Raw genomic sequence first — 26783 nt, 5'->3', positions numbered from 1 at the left:
AATGGGCTTAATAATTTTTATTTTTATTTTTTTGGAGAGGAAACACCGCCGGAAGCGGGGGTTAGGCAGACCCCTACATGTATATATAAACATAAAGAAGCGGAACAAATAAAACCTAACGGAGGAGGGAACTAGGCCAAGACCTCCCAAAAGAATGAGCTTAATAATTTGTGTGAAAAATGTATACGACTTCTTCATTTTATTTTATTTTTGTTCGAAAAAATGAACGATTCATTCAAAAAAATGGGTGGGGGCAGACCCATGCAGTCCAAGATGCGAATCGTGTGGCATTCACCCAATTTCTACTGATCAAAAGCTACTTCATTTCAAAAACAAAAAAAAAATGTGCCAATATCACAAACTAATTAAAATGTACGTTACGTTTTGTAAAAAAAAAAACACTCGTTTTCCACACGAGTCTCTTCGATCATATACGCATGCATTAATATATTAATTAATGATTAACTAACGAGAATTGAATTTGAAGGGTGTACGTAAGTAACATTAACATTCAGATAGACAGAATTGCTAGCTCATGTATTAATCTTTTACTACTGCACGTTCGTACCACTTCAGCTACTATCCATTATCGATCGGTTGGTATCATGTTTTCATTTAATGATGACTTCCCCACCATCCGTTCATGATCAAGCATATATATATATATATATATATATATATATATATATATATATATATATATAATCTTGTGTGCACCCTGTGATATTCGCGATGTTCACGCGAACATCTGATTTTTTTTTAGATGTTTGCGCGAACATCCCACGGTGCACACAAAATTTCTGCATACTGATGCGCAGTAGATCATGACTGTATATATATAATTAAACACTTGATATATTTTATCTTCTTTTTTTTTTTTACCGTTAAACGTACACTAGAATCTAGATATATATCATTATTATATATAGTATGTACGATAAATAAATAAAAAGAATTAAGAAATATGATAGGTTTTAAATTGCTTCTAGCTAGTCTCTATGGATCAAATTTCAATGCCAATTTATCGATCAAAACAAAACAAAATCATGCATTCCACTTGTTTCAATACATACAAGCTAGAAAGTGGAGGTGGAGAAATGGAATGACAAACTCCCAAAGTGCTAGCTAGCTAGGAGGTCAGGATCATCTAGGATAAGTTAATAGGACGGAACTAGTACCCTTTGACAGCTACACCCATATATTATATCCATCATTTTATGGATGGTGATCACCAAAGTGAGCATGTAAAGTGATATTTATTTATTGGATGTACAAGATGTCATCTCAATCGATATTCACGTATCTATTTAGAGGATATATTACCCGAGCTAGTTAGTTAATTTATACGAACTATATCCGAACATGCATGCTGAAAGTTAATATTAATTGTTCGTTAGGATGAGATCAAGTCGACTAAAATTATTGTTCATATAGAAGTGTTTATTCCATTCCACCCACATGTACCAAATTGAAAATTCTATTATATATCCACGTCCACAAGCTAAGGCTAATGGACAACTTGATGGACTTTATTTTTCTTGGACTAGTAAAAAAGGATTGGGCTAATTGAGATGGGCCCAAACTCCCTTCGTTGGGCCCAGATGACAGCGCTCACCTCAGCTGGAGCCAGAGTGGGAGGCTTTCTTCTCCGGTTTTCTTCTACGCCAGACCAGAGCTGCATTTTTGGTTCACTTCCTTCGCATGGTATCACGATTTTATCCCGATGCATCATCGAGATCGATGCTGATTGATTTTTCCCGTCGAGGAAATGGCTTCGATTCGTAGAACTCTGTCCCCATACAGCGACCGATCGTATCAGAACGGATCCAACAACCCCTTTTCAATCCAATCTTCATCGCAGAAGCTGCTCTACAATACCAGGACGACCTTGTCTCCACTCCACAGATTTCTATCCGGAATTTTCCTCCAAAAGCACTACTACAAAAAAAGTAATCACTTTTCTTGGCGAAAATGGCTCTACCGCTGCATGTTGTTCTTTTTCCTAGGGTTTATACTCGGTATGGCGCCATTTAGTACCGATTTTAGTGAATTAAAGCAACAGCGTTTGAGTGATAGTGATTTCTCCTTCGAAATGAAGCCGCAAGTTGTGAATCTCGAGAAAAACGAGGCTGATATTGGTGGTGGTGTTGATAGGCGGGAGGAAAATCATATGGTGGTGGATGCTGTTGAATTAGGGGTTGTTGAGAGGAGTGGCGAGGATGTTACTGGTAACACCTTGGGCTCTTTTGCGCCACAGAAGCAATTGATTGTGATCACTCCAACCTATAATAGGGCTTTGCAGGCCTACTTTTTGATTAGGTTGGGACAGGTTTTGAGGCTGGTGAAACAACCAACGCTGTGGATTGTGGTGGAGATAAATGCCGCATCAATGGAGACTGCAGATATTTTGAGAAATATGGGAATCATGTACAGACATTTGGTGTGTACCAAAAATTCTACCGATATGAAGGACAGGGGAGTGCACCAGCGGAATACTGCACTTGAGCATATAGAGAGGCACAGGCTTGATGGAATTGTGTATTTTGCAGATGATGATAACATTTACTCACTCGATTTATTTGAGAGCATCAGGGAAATCAGGTTGACTTTTATTCCTCAATCATCTCAATTGTCTGTCAAACTTGTTGATCTTGCATGCCACCACCATTGCATTTATACTCTCCATAATTTATGAGGTTATGTGATTTCCCATAGAAGAGTTTACTACATTTGCTTTGCTGAAGCAATTACGTGGTTGTTGAGTAAACAAACTGGAAGGTGTGAATGATCTCCTGATAATGGAAGCTTGGACTGCAATGTTGGAGCTAGTGGAGAATGGAATCTTTAAAATTTTTAAAGTTAAACTTGGCTTTAGTTAGTTTTATCAGATATTTCCCTTGTTTTTCTTCTCTGCTGGAAATGCTTCCATCGATATTTGAACTTTTTATCTACATTTGGTTCATATAATTTACTCGGTATTTGAGACTTGTGTAAAAAAGTTTGATGGATGTAATCCTTTTTCATTCGTGAACATGGTTTGAGAGCTGTCATCTGTTGGATTGTTAACACAGCAAATATGCTTGCGAAATATGCAAGTTTGAATCCTTTTAATAGATTATAGACCTCATGAAAATGATTGAACACTCATGTGGGAAATGTGTGTCTATTATCTTGTTGGATGATATTTTTGGCAGCTTTTGCTCGTTTGATACTCAAAATGCTGGTTGTTTCCCAATGTCCTTGATAAATTAACTTCTTCACCAAGTTATCTGTTCTTAATGATATAGTTATAGAGTTTTGCAGTTGAATTAGATTGTTCTATTGATGATAAACTTTCTAAAAATATTTGGAACGTGGGAAACTGTTCTTCTAAAGATGTTTGTTAATCACTTGTGAACAAGCTTGCAAATATGCCTTCCTTTTCAACTCCTTTAGACACCTTACTACTGGGAAATTCTCCTTTTCTAATTCAGGTCTAGCGGGTGTGTTCAACATGTTTATTGATAATATCTCTCTCTAAAGAGTCGATATATTGAGCAGGAAGGTCCAATGCTCCACATCCTTCTTTGACTAACTAACTTATGCAATAGTTTTGTGTTCTAAGTGATTTAACCCTGTTAGAGCGTGAATTTATTGCTTCTTCAACCTTCTGTTAGAAGATTTGGCGCACATTCACTTGATATTATATTCTATTAACTGTTGATGATATTCTACTAAATGATGTTACCTTTTTCCTACATGAATTTGAACTAGCTTTGAGAATGCTTTAGATAGTCTAGAAACTCATAAATCCAACATGGCTATATAAAACTTAAGGGTTTATTCACATGGTCCTTTGCCAGAGAAATTCTAGTCTAAATTAGGTGATTATTTCAATTTCAGTTGTTTGGCATCTTCCTTTGTCATTTTAGTTGGTTGTACTCAACTAGATAGACCTTTAACTAGTTCAAGACAGTTTCTTGTGTCAAAGACACTGACGTTTGTCGTTGGTCAAAAGTGAAAGCCTTTTCTGCAGATTATAGGTGGTACTCACATGCTTATCTACCCATATGTTATAAATAATAAAACAGCTGCTCATGTTCATCTTGCTCTGGTGATTCACAGCTGAGATACACTGAATCATGTGTCAATACTCGTTTTGAGCACTTATTATCGTAACGTCTTTTCTTCTGGACACTAAATTTTCAACTAATCGAGATTCTGTGATTCATGATAGTAGAATTCTCTGTTAACTTCTATAGTGAGAATAGTAGTACGAGATGTAAGGAAGGACGGGATCACCTACATTAATATCCTCTCAGTCCTTTGGGAAAAAGTTTGTTTTAATGATCCTAATTAGCATTGATTTTTTAAGGTTTCTGATATAAAGTTTTGGTCCATGATTCTGAGTTCTTATTTTATTATCGTTGATATTCAGCCGTTTTGGCGTTTGGCCTGTTGGCATGCTGGCTCAAAGCAAAAATAAAGCAATTCTAGAAGGTCCTGTTTGTAATGGAAGCCAAGTGATTGGATGGCATACAAATGAGAAGAGTAAAAGGCTCCGTAGATTCCATGTTGATATGTCAGGCTTTGCGTTTAATAGCACAATACTGTGGGATCCCAAGAGATGGCAACGACCAACTTCAGACCCAATTCGGCAGTTGGATACAGTGAAGGAGGGGTTTCAAGTATGGGTCATATTTTGTATTTTGACCCCATAAAATTTAAATGATTTTATCTTATTGAGTTTAAATAGACTGTTTTATTTGATTGTTGTTTCAGGAAACAACTTTCATTGAACAGATTGTGGAGGATGAGAGTCATATGGAAGGAATTCCTCCTGGTTGTCACAGGATAATGAACTGGCACCTACATCTAGAAGCTCGCAAACTTGTATATCCCAAAGGCTGGATGCTTCAGAAAAACCTTGATGTAGTTCACCCTTCTAAGGAGTAGATTTTGATTTCATGAGATCACATATTCCATGTTTGATCTGTGAGGTATGATATCTGTCCTAAAGTTGAGCATATAATTAAGAGTCTATTCGATGTATAGTACTTCAAATCCTACAAACTATTCCTTCATTTGGCATTTTTTTTTCATATCTATAATTTTTGGACGAGATTAAAAAACAGATGTTATAAAAGAAGGAAAACAAAAGGAAATGACCTTTTAATGTGTTGTGTATACAGATTGGCAGAACGGTGCATTTTCTGTGTTGTGATGACCAGTAATTTGTATCAAGACACTAGTGTAAGGAACGAACTTATGGAACTGCAGCAGTAAACGACCTGAATGAAATGCCAACGAGCTAGCACCATTGCTGTATCTATTTCTAATATTTCGTTTAGCCGATAATTCTTTTGCATAGACTGAACTTGATTTTTGTGATAGTATGAAGCTTGTTAAGAGATGAGTTGCTGAAACGCCTTTAAACCTATGCTGGAAATGAGTGGTTGTGGATTAATATTGTGCTGCGGGTCTCACTTGTGGACTGCAGTATTTAGGAGAAATGAGGTGACAAAGTTGCCCATTCCTACTGTTGATTCTTTTTACTTTCTGTTTCATTTGGCAGTGATGAATGAACTCTGAACAGAACACCATTTTTGGTTCTTGATCAAGTATATATACCTTGTTCTTCAAGGGTGTGCGCTTGGAATTTAAAAAATTGTGTCGAGAGGTCGATATTTATTTGGGTTTATTTTCCGAAGAATTTCTTGATTAGTGTAGGTGTCATGTCAAGATATTTAATTTTTTCACAAAAACTTTTGATTGGAGAAATTACGTAGAAGGCGCTTTTAGATCCGCATTTATGTAAATTTATGCCATTTTTTTGTTAGATTTAAAAATGGTAGAATAGATTAGAAATGTTTTTGGTGAGTTTGTCTCCTCCCGTAAAGTTGAGATAAAAATCCACGTACACGTCCACCTTGAACTTATCTGACTGGGTTATATATTCTTGCTATTTCGGGCGTGGTTGGGGACAAAGCTCGAGACTTTACTCATCAGCAAGAGGATCGAAAATCTGAAGAAGCAATTGCACCTTCTTGATTATTAGTACAATGATATGTAACAGCTAGCATGGATAGTTTTCTATCTCAAATTACATGGCTAAGAATAATTCTTGACGCTGGGAGTTGATATATATTGTCTATATTGCACCTCCGCCAACTCCGTGTCTAAAACTGTTACTAATTGGAGTGCTGTCTCGGACCTCGATTGCAACAACAAATCTCGAGCCGATGACAACAACTGCATGGCACTACATAACTCATCGTACTCTATTAATCGCCTGGCCTCAGCCAGGGCTCGGGTGCTGATGAATGAATATCTCAAATGCTCAACCACTCCTGATCGAACGTCATGCGGTTTGGGCGCAAGCAATGCGTGATCACCGACGTGAATTACCTCTTGAGTGGCGGGATCCTTGTGAGTACAAGACACTGATAACACGCAGTACTGCTGCTGTGAAATTGGGACCCGTAATTCGATATAAACTTGTCTTTCCTCCTCCGCGTATAAGTTGCCAAGTTTGACTGAGCTGGGGTCCAGCAGGATTGGATGTCCGTTGCCCGAATAGACGCCCAAGATTTCGGCGGCCGTGTCCGACCCTAGCTGGATTTTCAAGTCATCCACTACAACGCTTAGTACTCCGCCCACACATTTGGAGAAAAAAGCAGCTTCCTCTTCCTCATGGCCATAGCCATGGCCTGTGCTAATTGGTAATTCTATGTGGGCAAAACGGGTAGATGACACGTGTCGTTGATTGTCTACGGGGATTATGTCATCCTGACCGTCTGACAGCAGTATGATGCTTGCCACTGGGTTCCTCTCCCGCCTATCTTGAAGCACTATGGTCGCTTGTTTTAGAGCTTCCCCGGCCTGATGCATACTGCAGCTAATTCCATTGCGGCAACTGAGGCCATCCACGGTGCGTCTAGCTGACCGCTGACCCTGACCTGTCATTCTTATCAAAGGCATTAATCTTTTCGGAGCAGCGGCAAACGCCACGACCGATAGTCGATCAGCGGGGCCTAGAGATGAAATCACCAGATGCATGGTTCGTTTCAGCATCTGCAGCTTGCTTCTGCCCATTCTCTCACTCACATTTACAACGGTCACAAGGTCGATCGGGGCCCGCCGGGGGAAGGCTGTGGCCGGTGGTGGTGGTGGGGCCTTGATGTTCAGGACTACGACGTAGGTCTCATGGGTTTGGCCCGTGCACATGACAGCAGCCTCAGGCAACAGAGAAACCTCTACAATATTTCTTGATTCTCTGATGGACTGAAAGCTATTATCACTGCTCGAAATGTGGTTCACGAAAAATCCCTGAAACTCTTCAACCTCTTCAAATTCAGCCGACTCTGTTGGTCGACCACGATCAAATTTTGGCGAAACCAATGGCTCGTCGTCGGCATAAATTTTGAAGCGTCCATATTTACGAGTGTTGTTTGTGGGAAATTTCTGTTCGTCTTCTTCTTGTGGATTTTGGTTGTGGACAGAGAGTAAAGGGACATCTTTCCAAATGATATGGCAGACAGGGCAAACCAGAGCGTCTTGCTTTCTTACATGTGAAGCTATGCAAGGAAAGTGAAAAGTGTGGGAGCACTCGGCGGTGTATATGGCCATTCCTTGACCTGTCTTCACACTCTGCATACACACGCCGCAGCCACCCTGCAAATATTAACGACAATAAAAACTTGTGCAAAAAAAAAAGAAATTGTTTAGAGTTGGAACTTACTCTGGATAGGCGAAGAGTGTTCTTCAAGAATGAAAAAGGCGATCTTGGAGAGGATGATGGATTGGAATTAGCAGAAATAGTTCTTGGGCTTTTGGAGGTTATTATATGATTCTCTGCTTTATCATGAACACGAGCAATGGACGTGTGGAGCGGTGGCGCCGCTGTTGTGGTGGCGGCGGCTTCTCTCCGATTGCCAAATGCCCGTCTCCACCCACTCCCCATTTCGATGAAAACGGAATCGATGAACGCGACGCGGGTCTTTTGATTTTCTTTATTTTAATTGAATAACACCTATCTTAAACCAATCATATTTAAATACAACTTCTTTTTTATTTATCAAATTATATTAAGGTTGCGCTTGTATTGAAATATTTCAAATGACATGGATTTCGATTATAATTGTATTGTTAACAATGAAACATAGAAATTTTAAATTCATAAATTAATTATTTACATATTACTTATATGAATTAAAATGGATTTCAAATCATTACTTTATTGGATGAACTGAAAATACATCATAACTATCATGAATTACTATTAAAACATAAAAGAAGTGGATTTGATATTTATGATTTTACTCCTCTAAACAACAAAAATGCATTTGAAATTCATGTATTTGAAATATTTTTATCCAAACACAGTCATATAATTACAAGTCATTTAAGTATCTAATAAGTACATTTGTGATCAGACAAGACAAGATCGCCTTCATATAACTCACACGTAAAAAAAAAAATGTAAATGTACTCAAATCTTGCCTTAAAAAATATGAAGTTTAGAAATACTTTTAATCTTAAAAAAATAAACTCATGACACGGTTTTATAGGTTAATCGATAATGACATCTTATTTAGATCACTGTGAAAAAGTATTACTTTAATTATAAATATAGACAAGATTAACACATTTCACGAATAAAAATCCGTAAGATCGACTCACAAAATACAATGTTAACACATTTCATGAATAAAAATTCATAAGATCGACTCATAAAATACTTACTCGTTAATCTTTAGCAAGAATAATTTTTGGACTGCAACTAATTACTCTGTTTTTCTTGTTTACCTATGCGAGGTGCATGCCATTTTAATTATTTTTATTTATTTATTTGGGATTAAAATATAAAAGAATTGCATGATAGTAGACTGGACTTGACTGTTAAAACTTAAAATTGATGTCATTGTAGGTACGTACGTAGGTAGTGAGGCGGCTTTGTGTTAGATGAGACCTTTTTTTTTTTCTTTTTCTTTTTTTTTTTTTTTAGAAAGCTAGATGAGACTTGAATAACATTACACCATAAAGGAAACTTACGGCAGAAAATTTCATGCATGCTAATATAAGGTGGATATATGATATATAAAAATATATAGATTTTGCATATATAAATTAAAATTAAATTATTAGATATAGGGTGTCAATATTACTTGTATCCGACACGTTGATTCCGCAAAATACGGAGTATCAACAAATCCTTGTATGCTCCCTGTAGAGATCTTCAGTGAGTTGTTTCTACGTCACAAAACAAAGTCAGAGGAGTCGGGAGGGTTCCCGGCGAAGGCACACCGATGTTCAAGTCTAAGGCTGGGAAAAAATACCGAAATGCCGAAAATACCGTCATACCGTATCGAAAAATTTACCGAATATATCGAAAAATCGGTATACCGAAAATTTTGTTACGGTATTTTCGGTATCGGTAACGGTATATAAATTTTTTTATTTCGGTATACCGAATATATCGAATTAATTTTTTTTAAAATTTTTCACGGTATACCGAGTTTTTTTTTCGATATACCGAGTTTTTTTTCGGTATACCGAAATTTGTCGGTATACCGAATTTTTTTTTATATCCGGTACGGTATTCGGTATAGAAATTCTCCATATCTAAAATTCGGTATATCGAATTCGGTATGGTACCGATATGAAATTCTTCATACCGATATGGTACGGTACGATATACGGTATCGTATTTTGATACGGTATACCGTACCGTATCCAGCCCTACTCAAGTCAGTTATTACTCAAGGAATAATAATCAAGAGTAGAGCCTTATAGTGCTAAAGAAAGTGTGTACCTTAATAATTAGGTAACTTGAGCTATTTATAGATATTCGGTGAATTTCACGGGCTTGAGCCTCTTATGGGCTTGTGTAGAATTCAGGGTCTGCTTGAATTAAATATATATAATATTTAAATAAGTTTGAGCCTCAAAAATATTTGAAGTGGACTTTCATGATTGAACTCAGACCCAGTTGAATTTTTAAGTGTAACCTATCATATATATATATATATATATATATATATATATATATATATATATATATATATATATATATATATATATAATCAACTATAATGACACATACCTCTTGTGATTTTTATTTTGGATGCCCACATTCGAGCAGACCACCTTTATTGTTAGTCAAAATGGCAGACTGCAACAATCCAATCTTTAACCTAATAATCATTATTACATTAATAAAAGTTAGGCCATCCCATTTACCAAATTTTCACTGCTTAACCTGCCTAAATTTTAGGCTCATTTTGACAATATTTTTTTTGTATTGTGTGGTAATAAAAAGTAGTTTATATTGTCCGATATCAACTCTGGTAAAGCTGGTTCCTTACTGCAGTGATCACGACTATTAATTTTAAATTTAATTTTATGCCATTTTTTCGTAAACCCAATATTCATGTCATCCACCACCATTGCTGGATCCATTTTTAAACACAACGACTAATCCTTTGTACCAAAAAAAATTGATTGAGAACTTAAATTTCGTGTATGTATATTATTTTGAGATGTAAGTGCATGCATTGGGATTTAATTTATTTGTAAAGCCAAGACATGATCGGACGTTTTTTCTAGCTATAACTATAATAATTATTAATTTTCAGTCAAACACATTACTGAACATGAGCCAATGGAAGTGCAATTGTTTTAGAATCGTGTCATATACATTTGTGTCATAACTATGTATGAACATTCTAATTATTACATCCACATATGTAATTATCTCGGGGATTTTGATTTTTGTGACGTTGATTTGATTATTGGCTGCCCGTAAAACATGCCATGTTGGGTGTCCGACTATGATTTCGAACGAGTCTATTTCCACATGATATGATACCTTTGACCAAATTGGCATTTCCACGTGTATATTTTATAATTTATTTTACGTTACACTCTTCTAATTATTTACTCAATAAATATCATATTCTTTCTCACATTGTTCAATGTATTCCAACACACACTAAAAAAAATGATGTGGTAAATCTAATACTCTTGAAATATTATCTCAAGCGTTGGGTCAAACTTATTTATATTTTATATATCATACGTGATTTAATTAATAATAAATGGAAGAATCTCCATAAATTATTTGTAGATTAAAAAACATACAACGTGCATGTCCTCTTGCTAACAGTTTGGATCCGAGAAAAATAGAATCAGATTTGGACATATGACGCTGATCATTAACTACTACGAAAATCAATATTGATTATCAATGCCAAAGTTATTTATATATGTTTATTAAACCAACAAGTTAGATTGATAATTTTTATTCTAATGATCAAGAATTGATTCTCCCGTACTTCCGACTTAATTCACAGGGGAACACTTTTCTTTGGTTCCATTATAATTTTGATTCCGATCCGTTTATTTTGTACACTTTCGATGATTTGGTCTTTCAGTTTTTTGTATCATGTGAGAGCAGAGGGCCAATATAATTTAATAATCGGTTTTCAGTTCATTTGAAAGTGCATATGGAAATGTGAGTTACAGGATCCATTGGATCGATCTTCAATGTTAACTACTTTTATATAATTAATAAACAAAAACTCAATTTCAATCTTTTGTTTAGCTCACTCATTCATGAATAGATATTATTTTATATGTTTAAAATATTATTATTTTTATTGTAAATATAGATAAATAAGATATCTACTCTAATCTAATTAATATATATGATTTATTCAAAACTTAATTAAAACCCATTAATGCCGTTATCACATCCCACACCTGATCCATCCAATAATTTGATATCTGCATCAATTATTTTATTTCTATACAAAATTCTATTTTCATTATATTCTATTTTCGTGAAGACTATTAATTTTTATTTATATACAAAATTCTATTTTCATTATATTCTATTTTCGTGAACACTATTAATAGTTTATACGGTTTATTTTTTAAAATTATAATGATTTACATATTCTGAAAATATTCTTACTTAATTGTGAAGAGTGATCGATGGACAATAATTCTTACTTCACATGCGTGCACGTTAAATATATATATGCATACATCAGGCATCATCCATGCCGGTGTGACAACACATGCACTGAGCTCCTATAATTATTTTGTATTCATCTTTGTTTTACGAAAAGATTTGACTCAAATTAATATAAAAATTTCAGAATAACCTCTTATAAATTTCTTTAAATTTTCATAAGTTTTAACCAATTTTGGTTGTGGCGTTATATAATTAGTTGATTGATTGATGGATTGATTTCCAACATAGCATTAAATCGACTTATTTAGATGTATAAACTATAAAATGTCACTTCATTGGTTCATAGTAAATACTCAATATATATATATATATATGTGTGTGTGTGTGTGTGTGTGTGTGGGGTTTGCTTGCTAATAAACGAATATTACTTAATTAGTTTAATAGTTTCTATAAACCCAACCCATGAATAAAAAAAAAACTCATAATTTAATATTAATTAACCAAATTAAAGCTAGTTGACATTAATTAGTAGGTAGAATCACATGGAAGATATTAAAAGAAGAGGGTGGGAGCAGCAATAATAAATAAGATTCTTGTGGACTCGATGGGGATTTCTAACCACAAAGGGTTTAACTTATTAAAAAAAAATAATTGAGAGGTAATACTTGCAATATTATTAAACAATAACATTTTATGATATTATATAAAAAATAAAAATTTAATTGTGCATATATATATACATAAATTTTAGTAGATAACTTTACCCTACATGGACATGGTTGTGTGGTGCAACTACCATATTCGTTGTATCGTGTTCATTAATTATTTTTTATATTTAAATACGATTCGCATGGACGACTATGATCACAAATAAAATTTTATTTTTGCATTAAATATCGAAGGAAATTAATAGATACAAGAAATTAATTATAAAGTGGCATCGAATTAAGACCATGCCTTTTAAAAATTATTCTTGTTGAAATATATATAGATGTCATGAAATCACGTATATTGGACTGCAACTCAGAATTTCATAGCTGAAAAGTTATTAGTCCACGATAATATTTTGTTATTATCTTCTTTTATGTGACAAATTCTGGACCGTCCCATCTAAAAGACAGGGGGCTTTAGTTTTTTAAACAATAAATGGGCCCAATGAAATGATCCATGAGATAAATGGATATATAACTAAGACCAGCCCAGTCGAGTTCAGTCCAGCAAAAATCAGTCACACACCTAGTAATGTAATGTTGAGTGTGGATAATATACCTTTTTTCCTCGTCTCTGTTAACAAATTCAATTCGAATAAAATCAATTATTACATTTACGGTTAGGGATCTTCAACCTTAAAATATACGATGATACCTATTTTATTTTGAGGTGATAATCATATTTTGTTTCGAATTCATTTCGATCTACTGCAAAAAGGTGACCACAGAGAATATTTAATTAACGATTTGTAATTGTAACCACACATTTTTTTTTAATAAGAATAAGAATTAGATTTGACATTAATTAATTTTATGGAACGAATCCATATTCCAGACGTTGGAAATAAGGAATTAGAAACAAAAATGGCATATAAAGTGAAATGTTTTATTTATTATTAAAAAGGTAGAATGGGGTTTATGAAGGGACATAAACAAATATATATATATATATAATACTAGTTATTAATAATAATTAAGGTGCAGGTGAGTAGAATAGGTGGAATGAGAATCATGCATGTATCTATACAAAAGTAGATATTCCAGCAGCTGCAATATTTCTAAACACCGCTTGCTTTATGTCTTCCACATCCATCTCCTTGAATTCCTGCAGTACCATTTAATTCAATTCAATATATATATATATATATTAATTAATGAAGAAATTAATTAAAGAATTATGAAATTTATATTGTATTATACTGGCCTGTGAGTGTGAGCAAGAAGCTTGCATTGTGAAGTCACTGAAGCAGCTGATGACACATTGTTGAATCTCCAGTCCCAATTCCTCCTCCAGTGTGTTGATGGTTGATAACAATAACCCAGCTTTCATCCCTGCACCGCAGCTAATCTTTATTCTTGTCTCTCCATTATTAATTCCCCTTTTCTCCACTTCCATCTGCACCCAATATTTCATTCATTCATCATTTAATTAATCAATTAATTACCATATACTTGAATGAATTACCTTTACCTTTGGTGAATTATTTCTGGCTAAAATTTCATTTGCCTTGAAAATGGTCATCACACCTTCAGCTGCATTATTATTATCCAATATTATTTCTTGGGCCTGCAAATGATTGATCCTCTCTAAAAGTTCCTTCACGTAATCTATCGTATCTCCGAGTATGGATGTTCTGTCCATCTGCACTAGTACTACTACTCCTAATTAATTATTAATGTTCAAAACGTATACACTTGCAATTAATATTCATTTAACAAAACATACATATATATATATATATATAAATATAACCTTGCTGATCTTGGGAACAACCGAACGGAGCATGGAAAGCCGGTCGTTCAATCTCTTCCTCCGCCGTCTCTCCGCCATAAGATTCTTGGAAGGCACCTTCTTCGCCGTTTTGTTTTTACTTTCGTTAAAAACGGCTTCATCTTTACAATTAGGAGGAATTACATAATTCGGTACCACCATGGAATATTGATCATTATAACTAGTACTACTGTAGTCCTGCAGTTGAAAATCTTGAATGTTGGTGTTGGGCGAATAGTAGTCATGTGATTGGGTGAATTCTCCGAAGGATATTGGGAAGTTGAAGCTTTGGATCATGTCCATGGCCATGGGGAAATTGGAGTAATAATTATAATCTTGAAAGCTGCTGCAATATTCATGACCATTTGAAATAGTAATATTGGTGTTGTCGGAGGGGAGACATGAATCAAGATTATCCAAGGTGTTGAGATCTTCCACATTGGCATAATATTCCACGTCTTTAACCACCAAGAACTCTTCCATCAAACATGTTTCACTATTGTAATACTCCATTAATAATATATCTATATCTATATATATATATTAGTACGCCTGCACCAGCTGCCTCTAATTCATTTTCTCTTTTCACTTCTTCCTTTATTTATATATAATAATAATAATATATACATACAAAAGTGTGTGTGTGTGTGTGCCAACATAAGTTATATATATATATAGAGAGAGATTGCTAGCTTTTTTACGTAAATAAATGGTTTATTATTTTATAATAATTATTGATTTATAATGTCATTTTCATGAAAATCTGGGTGTATCGAGAAGAAATGATATTAAATTGGATGGCTGTGAAAAGTTTGACCCACATTTGGTGTCTCCACCGAAAACGATGGAGTTTAGCATCATAGACCCGTCAGTCTTTGTAGGCACTAAACTTTCGTAGCATTAAATATACATATATTCCATCTGTCCAATTATATATATATATATATATAACCTCCTTACCACATCACGTACAATTTTATATATATATATTATATATAATACCATACGTACGTACTAGTTACTAAAAAGTTTATAGAGATATATGCACAGCGCGTACATCATCTATGTATCTCTTCTATTTCTTTACTAACTACTTTATTCTCGCTCAAAAAATTGTCACTGGACATGAGAATAAATTTAAATTATACTTAAAATTTAGACTAGTTATTAATTGTAATATATATATGTGATAGAGAGAAAGAGAGAGTTGTGTGTGTATGTGTTATATATAAACACGAGTACTGACTCCAACAATATAAATAAATAAAGGGGAGGTTTGATGATCCGTGTAAAATTTGGCAAGTTCTTAGCTGCCCTTCGAGGTGGTGCCCTGAGGGCAATTCAAACGGCTCGGGCATTGTGCACACATCACATGATGCGATTTGCACAATGGTTTGGGGCCATTGGATTTGACAGACTGGGTAGTGCCAGCATAAAATTTTCCTTAAAATTTAATGTAATTTTTATGATATTGGAATCGGGCCTTCTTGAATTATTATCTGACAACGAAAACTATATATATATATAGTACATGCATGATTTGAAATTTGAAAAAATGTATTTTACGTACGTTTACTGTACGTACTCATTAGTTTAGAAGACAAGAGAAAACGGAAGTAGATGATCAAGTGCAAGTAGAATTTATTCTCCATGGGTGAAAATTACAGTGGGGTGGCAGTCGATGAAATGTAATATTTGATAATAAAAAAAAAGAAAGAAAAGAAAAGAAAAGGTGCATTTATAAATAATAATTTTAATAGATAAAAAGTGTAGAATTAATAATATATTTATGTGTGTGATGAAGTGAGGAGTGATGTACTTACAATTAATTAATAATTTAGGTAGCCCACAGAATGAAAGTAAAAACCGCTTCCAGTAGATGATGGTTGTTGTTGGTGTCTGATCTGGTCTGGGAGTTGCCCATTGGTGAGGGCAGGGAATAGTAAGTACTTGGTACACTTGCCTTCTAGCTCCTTGTGTCATTTTTTGCATTTTCATTTTAATTTATTTCCAATATTCATTATTATTATTCTTATTAATTTCAAGCTAGCTAGCTAGCTTCTACAACAAAAATTATATTATATTTTTATATAAATACCAAAAAGAGCTGCAGGCACATATCCTATCCATTGTAGTTAGCCTGAATTTCATCAAACAGCTTTCTCCATCAAAAGGCGTGTAAAACTATACCTTTTCCCCCTTTTTACATCAACACTCGTCAAAGCTGCAGTTTACTTACATGTTTTTTTTTTTTTTTGCTTTCAGTACTATTCTGCTACCTTCCACTCAATTCATTCCTTTATTATTATTATTATTATTATTATTATTATTATTATTATTATGTTTTTTAATACCAGCTTAATGGTCCGTTTTAATTCTTCATCTCCATAAATATTCGTTTTTAGCTTGTGACATCAATTAAAACTAATACAGACCACTTGCTGTTAGTAGGTTGTATTCTGAATTCTGAAAACTTCAATGTCGGAAGCAATCAACAACAACGAAAATGATCAACACAGTCGAGGCGAGAGAAACTCTTTATCCGCAAGACGAAATTGCCCGTTCCAAGTGCTAAACGTTAGCGGCAATCGTCTCTAAGATACAACGACTTTCGATCGTGATATAGCAGCACAACAAATATCACGAACTTCAACGAACGAAAATATGCTTTAACTTTTCTTTGAGAAAGTGAGGGAGAGATTTTGAGAAATCAGAAATCTGAAATGTATATTATCAGATGTTTCTATGTCCGATTTCTATGTTATAACCACCATATATATAGTGTTATACACGAAACAACACGTTTTAAGGCGTAAGGATGCAACCCATGACAGAAAAATGCCAGAAACAGTCGTGACTGTTAGTTCTGCAGAAGGCGCGCTCGGGCGGTAATTTTCTACCGCGCGAGCGCCCAACTTTAAGCCAACACACTGCCTCGCCATTTTGGTACCGCGCTCGGGCCCACTCCATAAAATAATAAAATATTATTTTATTCAAAAAGAATAATCGGATCAGAACACCACACCGAGCCGAGCCGAGCCGGCCGGCCGCGCGCGTGTGTGTTTGTTGCATCGACTAGCGTCTTGCCCTTTACAAAACATCCGGTGCCCTAAGGGCCCAATCCCATAGTCCAATGTTGGACTAATTAAGTTGAACAACAAATTGAAGTTGTTCCAATGTGGGACTACCATTTCCCCATTTCCCTCCAATTTATTTCACCAAAATTTTGAATTTTGTAATACTTTGGACAAGGCTTTTACAAACAATTTGGGTTAATCAATTCAAACCCTTTCAAGCCCATTTCAATTGTAATTCATTCAATAATACAATTTCCAACAATCCCCCACATGAATGAATTTCACGTATAGTAACATTCTCACTAGAAAATCATTTTGAGTTATTGTTACATCAGGATAGGTAGCTTGTGGCTTTGAACCTACCGTAGTAAAATACTATCGGATTTACTAGTTGCATAGTAACGCGATGTTTTGAACTAGTCAACCGTTTGTGTAAACCAAGACAATAGTACTTACATAACAATACTCTTACATATTTTGTTCTCACGTTGTGTCCATTTCGGCCCTGGACCATATCTTAGATTCATAAGTGTTACAATCAAAGCGGCCAATACTTTGCACTTATATAGGTGATCTCCTATCAAGAGTATCCTGCATTACTCCACCTTATAGGTATAGGAATCATTAAAAGAAAAACTTAACCTCACCACATTTTGCAGGTTATGTCAACTTGGATGTTCCAGGAATGAGTAAGTAATTTTTCCAAGTACTCAAACTAATATTTATAACTTAGTTGTCCCATTGAACCAAGGTTTTGGGATCTCTAATTCTCAAGGTTGGGTTACCGCTATAAATATTTTATTTTGTGGATTTTAAACTCATTCCACCAAGTAGTTTGTACATTTGATCTCTATTTATACTTTTTGTAAGCGGATCCGCAAGGTTTTCCTTTGACTTCACATAGTCAACCGAAATAACCCCATTCGAGATCAATTGTCTTATGGTATTATGTCTCCGATGAATATGTCGAGATTTACCATTGTACATAATACTTTGTGCTCTTCCTATTGCTGGCTGACTGTCACAATGAATCGTAATGGAAGACACCGGTTTATTTCAACATGGAATATCTTCGAGAAAGTTTCGAAGCCACTCGGCTTCTTCTCCAGCTTTATCTAGAGCAATAAACTCGGACTCCATAGTTGACCGAGCTATACAAGTTTGTTTAGAGGATCTCCATGACACCGCTCCTCCACCGATAGTGAACACATATCCACTCGTAGACTTGGAGTCTTTTGTGTCAGAAATCCAATTTGCATCACAATATCCTTCTAGGACCGCAGGATATTTTGTATACACTATTCCATAACTCAAAGTGCATTTCAAATATCCAAGCACTCTCATTAATGCTTTCCAATGATCCTTACTTGGATTACTTGTGAATCGACTTAGCTTATTTACGGTATATGCAAGATCGACGGGTACAGTTAGTTAAATACATTAAACTTCCTATCACCCTTGCATATTCCACTTGTGAAACAGGTTCTCCTCTATTTTTGGCTAAATGTGTACCCAATTCCATAGGTGTTCTAGCCATAGGATGATTTGTGGAATTAAATCGTTCAAGAATCTTTTCTACATAATGAGTTTGGGATAACATAATTCCAGCAGGAAGTCTAGACACTTTAATCCCTAGAATTATATCATACAATCCCAAATCCTTCATATCAAAATATTGTCTCAACATTTTCTTGGTTTTCACAATCAATTCATGGTTGCTACCCATGATTAACATGTCATCTACATAAAGACAAACAATTACATATGCATTTGTAGTACCTTTAATGTAGACACATTTATCACATTCATTTATTGTGAAACCATTTGACAACATTGCAGTGTCAAACTTTTGATGCCACTGTTTAGGTGCTTGTTTAAGTCCATACAATGACTTGACAAGTTTACACACCTTTTGTTTTTTTCCGGGTACAACAAACCCTTCTGGTTGTTTTATATATATTTCTTCATCCAATTCTCCGTTCAAAAACGCAGTTTTAACATCCATTTGATGAATCTCAAGATCATGCAATGCTGCAATAGCTATGAGAACACGAATGGATGTTATTCTAGAAACCGGAGAGTAGGTATCGAAGAAATCATATCCCTCTTTTTGTCTAAAACCTTGAACCACGAGTCGAGCTTTATATTTATCTATAGATCCATCTTCTTTGTATTTCCTTTTAAGAATCCACTTGGATCCTAAAGGTTTACATCCCGGAGGGAGATCAACCAACTCCCATGTATGATTATGCATTATGGAATCTATTTCATTTTGTATGGCTTCCTTCCAAAAAGGAGCCTCATGATTTGATAAAGCCTCTTGAAGAGTTCTTGGTTCATTATCTAACATGTATGTTAGAAAATCAGGACCAAACGATTTTTCAACTCTTGCACGCTTGCTGCGTCGTGGTTCCTTGTTGTTTTGTGGAGTTTCAGTTGTGTTTTCATGAGTTCGCTTGTTCGAACTTATTTCTTTCTTTTCTTTACATGGAAAGACATTTTCAAAGAATACAGCATTCCTTGACTCCATAATTGTGCCTTCATGTATATCAGGATTCGACTTATACACTAAGAATCGGTATGCACTATTATTGTATGCATAACCAATAAATATGCAGTCAACCGTTTTAGACCCAATTTTTATTTGTTTTGGCTTAGGTACTTCTACTTTCGCCAAACACCCCCACACTTTGAGGTATTGGTAAGAAGGTTTACGACCTTTCCACTGTTCATATGGTGTTTTGTCTTTTCCTTTGATTGGAATCCGGTTTAGAATGTGTGTTGCTGAGAGAATCGCTTCACCCCACATATTTTGAGGTAAGCCAGAATTTATTAGCAACGCGTTCATCATTTTCTTTAATGTTTGATTTTTGCGTTCTGCAACGCCATTGGATTGAGGTGAGTAAGGGATCTTCGTTTGATGAATGATGCCCGAAGTTGAGCAAAATTCTTCAAAAGGAGCCACATACTCTCCACCTCGATCACTTCGAATCATTTTAATTTTCGAACTTCGTTGATTTTCAATCTCAGTTTTATATTTCTTGAAAGCGTCGATCGCTTCATCTTTGCTTTTCAATAAATATACATAACAAAATCTGGTGCAATCATCAATGAATGTTATAAAGTACTTATTTTCACCTCGTGTTTGTACCATTTTTAAATCACATACATCAGTATGTATTAATTCAAGTGGCGTAGTACTTCTCGTGACATTATGAAATGGAGCTTTAACCATTTTCGCTTCAACACATATCTCACACTTGTTTTGTGGATTTCTTTTAAACATAGGTATTACATTTAAATTTGTAAGTCTTTTCAACGTGTTGAAGTTAACATGTCCTAATCGTTCATGCCATATATCATAACTTTCAGTCAAGTAAGCAGAACCAATAACTTTATTCTTCGCCGCAAGGCGGGAAACATTCATTACATTTAACTTAAAGAGACCACTATCTTGGTACCCTTTCCCAACAAATACACCAGATTTAGTTAACACAAATTTATCAGATTCAAATACCATTCTAAATCCAGCCTTGCTCAAGAGTGAACCAGAAACTAAGTTCTTCCGAATGTCTGGCACATGCAGCACATTTTTGAGCGTCACCTCTTTACCAGAGGTCATCTTCAACACCACATTTCTCACTCCCACAACTTCAGACGTTGCGGAGTTTCCCATGAACAACTTTCGATCCCCAACAGTGGCATAGGTGGAATACATGTCTTTCTCGGCACACACGTGACTCGTAGAGCCGATATCGATCCACCATCCTCTTGGATCATCCACCATGTTGGTCTCACATATAACAGCACTAAGATCAATATCAGAAAGTGCTAAAGGTACATACCTTTCTTGAACCATGTTCACGTGCCTTGGTTTCTGATTTTTGTTATTTTTCTTTGGAAGTCGGCAGTCCCTTGCCATATGATTCGGTTTGCCACAGTTGTAGCAACTTCCTTGAAATTTCTTCGCTTTCCCCTTTTTCTTTTCATCATGGGGGCGCTTCCTCTTTTGACTCGTACTAGACTCCGCCAGATTTGCTTTGGCCTCGGTTTCCATCAACTTTTTATGTGACTTGGCCTCGGTATTTCTGTTGTCCTCCTCGATGCGAAGCCTCACAATAAGATCTTCAAGTTTTAACTCCTTACGTTTGTGCTTAAGGTAGTTTTTGAAGTCTTTCCACAGTGGAGGCAATTTTTCAATGATAGACGCGACTTGGAATGGTTCATTGATTTCCATTCCTTCGGCCAATAAGTCATGCAAGATGATTTGTATCTCTTGCACTTGACTCATTACAGTTTTTGAGTCTACCATCTTGAAGTCCAGAAATTTGCCAACTACAAACTTCTTTATGCCGGCATCTTCAGTTTTGTACTTCTTTTCCAAAGAATCCCATAATTCCTTGGCCGTCTTCACAGAGGAGTAGACACTATAGAGAGTGTCGTCGAGGCCATTAAGAATATAATTCCTGCAGAGAAAATCGTTGTGGTTCCATGCATCTATTGCTGTCCTTCTTTGTGTGTCAGAATCGCCTTCAACGACGACGGGGGGATCCTCCTTGAGAAATCTAGACAGATTAAGGGTGGTCAGATAGAACAGCATCTTCTGCTGCCAACGTTTGAAGTCGGCACCAGAAAACTTTGGCGGCTTTTCTCCATGAGCGGGGGCGAAAGCGAGCGGAGTGAATGAAACGGTAGACATCTTCAGAATCCGGGAAATACAAAGAAATTTCGTCTTGCGATTGTTAGTAGGTTGTATTCTGAATTCTGAAAACTTCAATGTCGGAAGCAATCAACAACAACGAAAATGATCAACACAGTCGAGGCGAGAGAAACTCTCTATCCGCAAGACGAAATTGCCCGTTCCAAGTGCTAAACGTTAGCGGCAATCGTCTCTAAGATACAACGACTTTCGATCGTGATATAGCAGCACAACAAATATCACGAACTTCAACGAATGAAAATATGCTTTAACTTTTCTTTGAGAAAGTGAGGGAGAGATTTTGAGAAATCAGAAATCTGAAATGTATATTATCAGATGTTTCTATGTCCGATTTCTATGTTATAACCACCATATATATAGTGTTATACACGAAACAACACGTTTTAAGGCGTAAGGATGCAACCCATGACAGAAAAATGCCAGAAACAGTCGTGACTATTAGTTCTGCAGAAGGCGCGCTCGGGCGGTAATTTTCTACCGCGCGAGCGCCCAACTTTAAGCCAACACACTGCCTCACCATTTTGGTACCGCGCTCGGGCCCACTCCATAAAATAATAAAATATTATTTTATTCAAAAAGAATAATCGGATCAGAACACCACACCGAGCCGAGCCGAGCCGAGCCGGCCGCGCGCGTGTGTGTTTGTTGCATCGACTAGCGTCTTGCCCTTTACAAAACATCCGGTGCCCTAAGGGCCCAATCCCATAGTCCAATGTTGGACTAATTAAGTTGAACAACAAATTGGAGTTGTTCCAATGTGGGACTACCATTTCCCCATTTCCCTCCAATTTATTTCACCAAAATTTTGAATTTTGTAATACTTTGGACAAGACTTTTACAAACAATTTGGGTTAATCAATTCAAACCCTTTCAAGCTCATTTCAATTGTAATTCATTCAATAATACAATTTCCAACACTTGCTTTACTCAAAACAAAAACATAGCAGATGTGCATGACAGCATGGTTCCAGTCATTTATACATATTCCGATAATTAATTTGCGAATTTTGGTCTTTGTAAGTCTTGATAAAGTATCGATTGGACTCACTTTTTTTTATGGCCTAAATAATTATTAAATGATAAATACTTGCTTGTGATCGACCTTTTTTTACAAAAAAATATTTATATATTAAAGCTTAAAATTTCTGTTTCAACAGAAAAAACCAAAGGCCCAACCCCTTTTCCAATTTCCATGCACTGTGTCACCAACGAACAGCTAGACAATTAGAACTATTATGATATCATTGTATATAACTATTCGTATTTGTTACTTTGAAACTTTCATTTGTCGACTTAGAACTTGAAATTTTATTTTTATGCTTAAATTTATAAAGGTTGATCATCAATTATATTTTTCCAGAATCTTGTTCTCGTGGTATGCACTTGGAAAAACATGGCAATTGTTAGCGGTATTTGTTGCCCCAAGTTTTAGTAGCCCGGCCCGGCCCACATTTATTTGTTGAAACAAATCATTTGTGCCCACATTCTTGTATTATTCTAATTTCTTAATCATTTATAATTTGAGAAGGAATTGGATACTAATTTCAAATCTTTAATTTGTTGCAAACTTCCACGACATATATTTTGGAGTACTTTGGATATGAGTTTTCGAATATGATAAAATAGAGGTGACTAGTGAGCTACTGATCGATGGATTATCCTTTTCTTTTGTGGGTATCTCGAGGAGGCCGTGCTGATCAGTGAGGGAATTTGGAAATTTGAGTGTTATAATTAATGTACCTCACAACCATCTTAAATTTATGTACATTATTCACGAAGAAACTAATCGTCTACGTCTAAATTATTTGTCCTACCTCACAACCATCTTAAATTTATGTACATTATTCACGAAGAAACTAATCGTCTACGTCTAAATTATTTGTCCTATATATTATAATTTGAAATCTTCGAGAAATATATAATTGATGTGAATTATTGATTCAAATCGAACGATCGAGTTCCATTTTTCAATTAAAAAATTAAATTTTGTAGGTACAAATATATAAAAAAAAAAACACAATTAAATATTTGTCTATTTCTTCTATAACAATCTATAATAATTAACAAGTATTTCAAATAATCCATAAGTATACTTCAAAATCATGAATTTCACCCATGAAATTAAAAGTTTCTGACAATGTTCTCAAGGTTGTCCTTTTTTTCTTTTTTCTTTTTCCCCCCTTTTTTGGCCATTTTCATTAAAAAAGATTAGTAATTCACACTCATAAGTAGGGGTGCAAACGAATCGAATCGAGCCGAAAAATGGTAAAATTTTAAGGCTCAAATTCGGCTCGATAAGAGTATATTCGAGTTCGAGCTTGATTCGAAGTTCGATAATTTCAAATATTTTGGCTCGAGCTCGGCTTGAAATGAAGTTCGAGTTCGGCTCGAAATATTCGAACCTATTCGTGAACTATTCGGATATTATGGTTCGAAATATTCGAAATGTTCAAAAAAAGTTCGAAATGTATATATACTTATTATATAATTATATTATGTTAATTAAATATTAAGGTTCGCGAACTATTCGCGAACTATCGAACAGTATAATTTCGGCTCGAGCTCGACTCGAAAAAAAGTTCGAGCATGTTCGAATTCGGCTCGAGTTCGATAAGCTCGAATACAAATCAAATATTTATCGAGCGGACTTGTAAAGCTCACGAACAGGTTCAGTTCATTTACACCCCTACTCATAAGTCATAATTGAAGTAAAATCCATTGATTTTTTTTTTTAATTGAAAACATCTAAAATTCATCATGCCCTTTTTACCGGCAGTTGCCTTTGTTGGCATGTTATATATGTAAATATGTAACTATAAAAAATTTGTCGCATGATACGTTACAACAAACGCTGGGACACAACACTAATATTGGATACTACATTCAACACACCATTGTTTTCAAGAGCGATTAAGATAAATCGATCATTCCTTTTCTTGATGAAATTCTTGGTCTAAGGCTCAACTAATAGGACCTCAGATTCCGTGAAATTTCCTCCGGTTGTGTTTGGATGGAAGAAATTCAAATGTATTTAAATGTAAATTTATAATTTAGACAAGTAACAACATAAAATTTAAATTCACTTCTTCCATGATTATACCGTATTACATGTTAACTTGCTAAGATAGAGTTTAAACAATAACTGTATCATTTAAAATTCATTTTACTTTGTACTGTTTATACTGTGGTATATGTAAATAAGTAAGATACAAATTTAAAATTTGATCTATTATTTCATTAACAATAAAACTAGATTCAAAATCCATAAATTTTTAATCCATCTACCCAAACACAATCTTGTAGAACTTATCTTTGTATCTCATTTTAAATTGTTAGTTTCATTGAATTTTAAGACAAGACAGTGTATTAGATATTAGAATTAGTTAACAATAGTTAGAAGTTAGTTAAGAGATAGTTAATTGTGTAAGTGCATATAAATACACAAATGTATAGAACTCCTTCCTCTCTCCTTTTCAATTCAATACAAATCTTGTTATTCAATCTATCGTAATATGGTATCAAAGAGATAATTACTTCCGTAATTTTTACTTCGATCGACGATCTGTGATCATCTTCCGATCATCTTCTCCGATCGCCGATCAAGCGATCTTCTTTATGTTTGTTTCCGATCAATAATAGATATCTTCATTCCAGAGTTATGGCGAATCCACAATCAAATGCATGGAATTTGTCTGCTGGTAGATCTGTTATTGATGATCCTTTGAGTCAATATTTTCTGCATTACTCGGATAATCAGGGACTCGTTCTTGTCTCGCAACCTCTCACCAGTGACAATTATGCATCCTGGAGCAGGGCAATGACGATCACACTTTCTGTAAAGAACAAATTAGGGTTCATTTATGGATCAATCTCCAAGCCCTCTGTCAGTGATCCGATTTTTCTTCAGGCATGGATGAGAAATAACAACATTGTTATTTCTTGGCTCTTAAATTCAGTATCTAAAGAGATTTCTGCCAGCATTCTTTTTGTGGATTCTGCAATTGACATTTGGGATGATCTTCATGCTCGATTTCAACAAAGCAATGATCCTCGAATTTTCCAGCTTCGTCAAGAATTGTTTACTCTTCGTCAAGAACAAGATCCGGTCACTGTTTACTTCACCAAGATCAAAGCCTTATGGGAGGAACTAAATCAATTTCGTCCAATGTGCAGTTGTGAGGCATCGATTCTAATTATCTAATTAGAAATAAATAGAGATGTAAATGAACCGAACTGCTCGCGAGCTATTCGGAGCTCGGCTCGTGAAAAAGCTTGTTTGGGCTCGTTCGTTAAGCTTATTGAGCCGAGCCCGAGCTTAATTTTGAGCTCGAAAATTTTAACGAGCCGAGCCCGAGCTTAAGGATGTTCGGCTCGTTAGCTCGCGAACATGTTCATTAATAGGCTCGAAAGCTCGAGCTCGAGCTCGAGCTCGGCCTCGGCTCGTTTAGGTGGCTCGTTAGCTCGGGCTTGGGCTCGGCTCGTTTAATGGCTCGTTAGCTCGGCTCGTTTAATGGCTTGTTAGCTCGGCTCGTTTAGTGGCTCATCA

The 26783-nt window shown here is 35.3% G+C and overlaps 3 protein-coding genes across 5 annotated transcripts in view; 1 reads left to right on the top strand and 2 right to left on the bottom strand.

The window, feature by feature from the left end:
* Positions 1-1647: 1647 nt before the first annotated feature.
* On the top strand, positions 1648-5855 carry LOC140863195 (probable beta-1,4-xylosyltransferase IRX9H). Its single transcript, XM_073266441.1, has 4 exons — positions 1648-2601; positions 4418-4667; positions 4762-4979; positions 5172-5855. The coding sequence occupies exons 1-3, from the start codon at positions 1769-1771 to the stop codon at positions 4933-4935; spliced, it is 1257 nt and encodes a 418-aa protein (XP_073122542.1). The 5' UTR covers positions 1648-1768; the 3' UTR covers positions 4936-4979; positions 5172-5855.
* Positions 5856-5998: 143 nt separating this feature from the next.
* Positions 5999-8106, bottom strand: LOC140863194 (E3 ubiquitin-protein ligase WAV3-like). Of its 2 annotated transcripts, none has more exons than XM_073266439.1 (2): positions 7721-8106; positions 5999-7653 (listed from the first exon to the last, which is right to left on the bottom strand). In XM_073266439.1, exons 1-2 carry the CDS (start codon positions 7940-7942, stop codon positions 6091-6093), a joined length of 1785 nt encoding a protein of 594 aa, XP_073122540.1. In that variant the 5' UTR covers positions 7943-8106; the 3' UTR covers positions 5999-6090. The 2 variants fall into 2 exon arrangements, with proteins under 2 accessions (XP_073122540.1, XP_073122541.1); XM_073266440.1 differs by having other exon boundaries at positions 5999-7629.
* A 5525-nt stretch (positions 8107-13631) lies between these two features.
* The window catches only part of LOC140866599 (transcription factor bHLH93-like), a 63340-nt gene continuing 50188 nt past the window's right edge, over positions 13632-26783 (bottom strand). The window contains exons 2-5 of one of the 2 annotated variants that reach the window (XM_073271625.1): positions 14423-14936; positions 14135-14311; positions 13874-14065; positions 13632-13774 (exon numbers count right to left, since the gene is read on the bottom strand). In XM_073271625.1, the coding sequence (XP_073127726.1) occupies positions 13691-13774; positions 13874-14065; positions 14135-14311; positions 14423-14936 (967 nt within the window). In that variant the 3' untranslated portion in view covers positions 13632-13690. Of the gene's footprint in view, positions 13775-13873; positions 14066-14134; positions 14312-14422; positions 15063-26783 lie in introns of those variants that run through there. The other variant, XM_073271626.1, reaches the window with a different exon arrangement.

The sequence above is a fragment of the Henckelia pumila genome, chromosome 4 (genome assembly GCF_033568475.1).
Source record: "Henckelia pumila isolate YLH828 chromosome 4, ASM3356847v2, whole genome shotgun sequence".
Lineage (NCBI taxonomy): Eukaryota > Viridiplantae > Streptophyta > Magnoliopsida > Lamiales > Gesneriaceae > Henckelia > Henckelia pumila.
The sequence above is the reverse complement of the archived record's forward strand: the minus strand, read 5'-3'. Positions and strand labels throughout refer to the sequence as shown.

Bases quoted from the DNA above. Each gene is read 5' to 3' on its own strand.
- LOC140863195 (XM_073266441.1), top strand. From the start codon at position 1,769: ATGGCTTCGATTCGTAGAACTCTGTCCCCATACAGCGACCGATCGTAT. The intron at 2,602-4,417 runs GTTGACTTTTAT...GTTGATATTCAG, and splicing joins GAGAGCATCAGGGAAATCAG to CCGTTTTGGCGTTTGGCCTG. The intron at 4,668-4,761 runs GTATGGGTCATA...TTGTTGTTTCAG, and splicing joins CAGTGAAGGAGGGGTTTCAA to GAAACAACTTTCATTGAACA.
- LOC140863194 (XM_073266439.1), bottom strand. From the start codon at position 7,942: ATGGGGAGTGGGTGGAGACGGGCATTTGGCAATCGGAGAGAAGCCGCC. The intron at 7,654-7,720 runs GTAAGTTCCAAC...TAATATTTGCAG, and splicing joins ACACTCTTCGCCTATCCAGA to GGTGGCTGCGGCGTGTGTAT.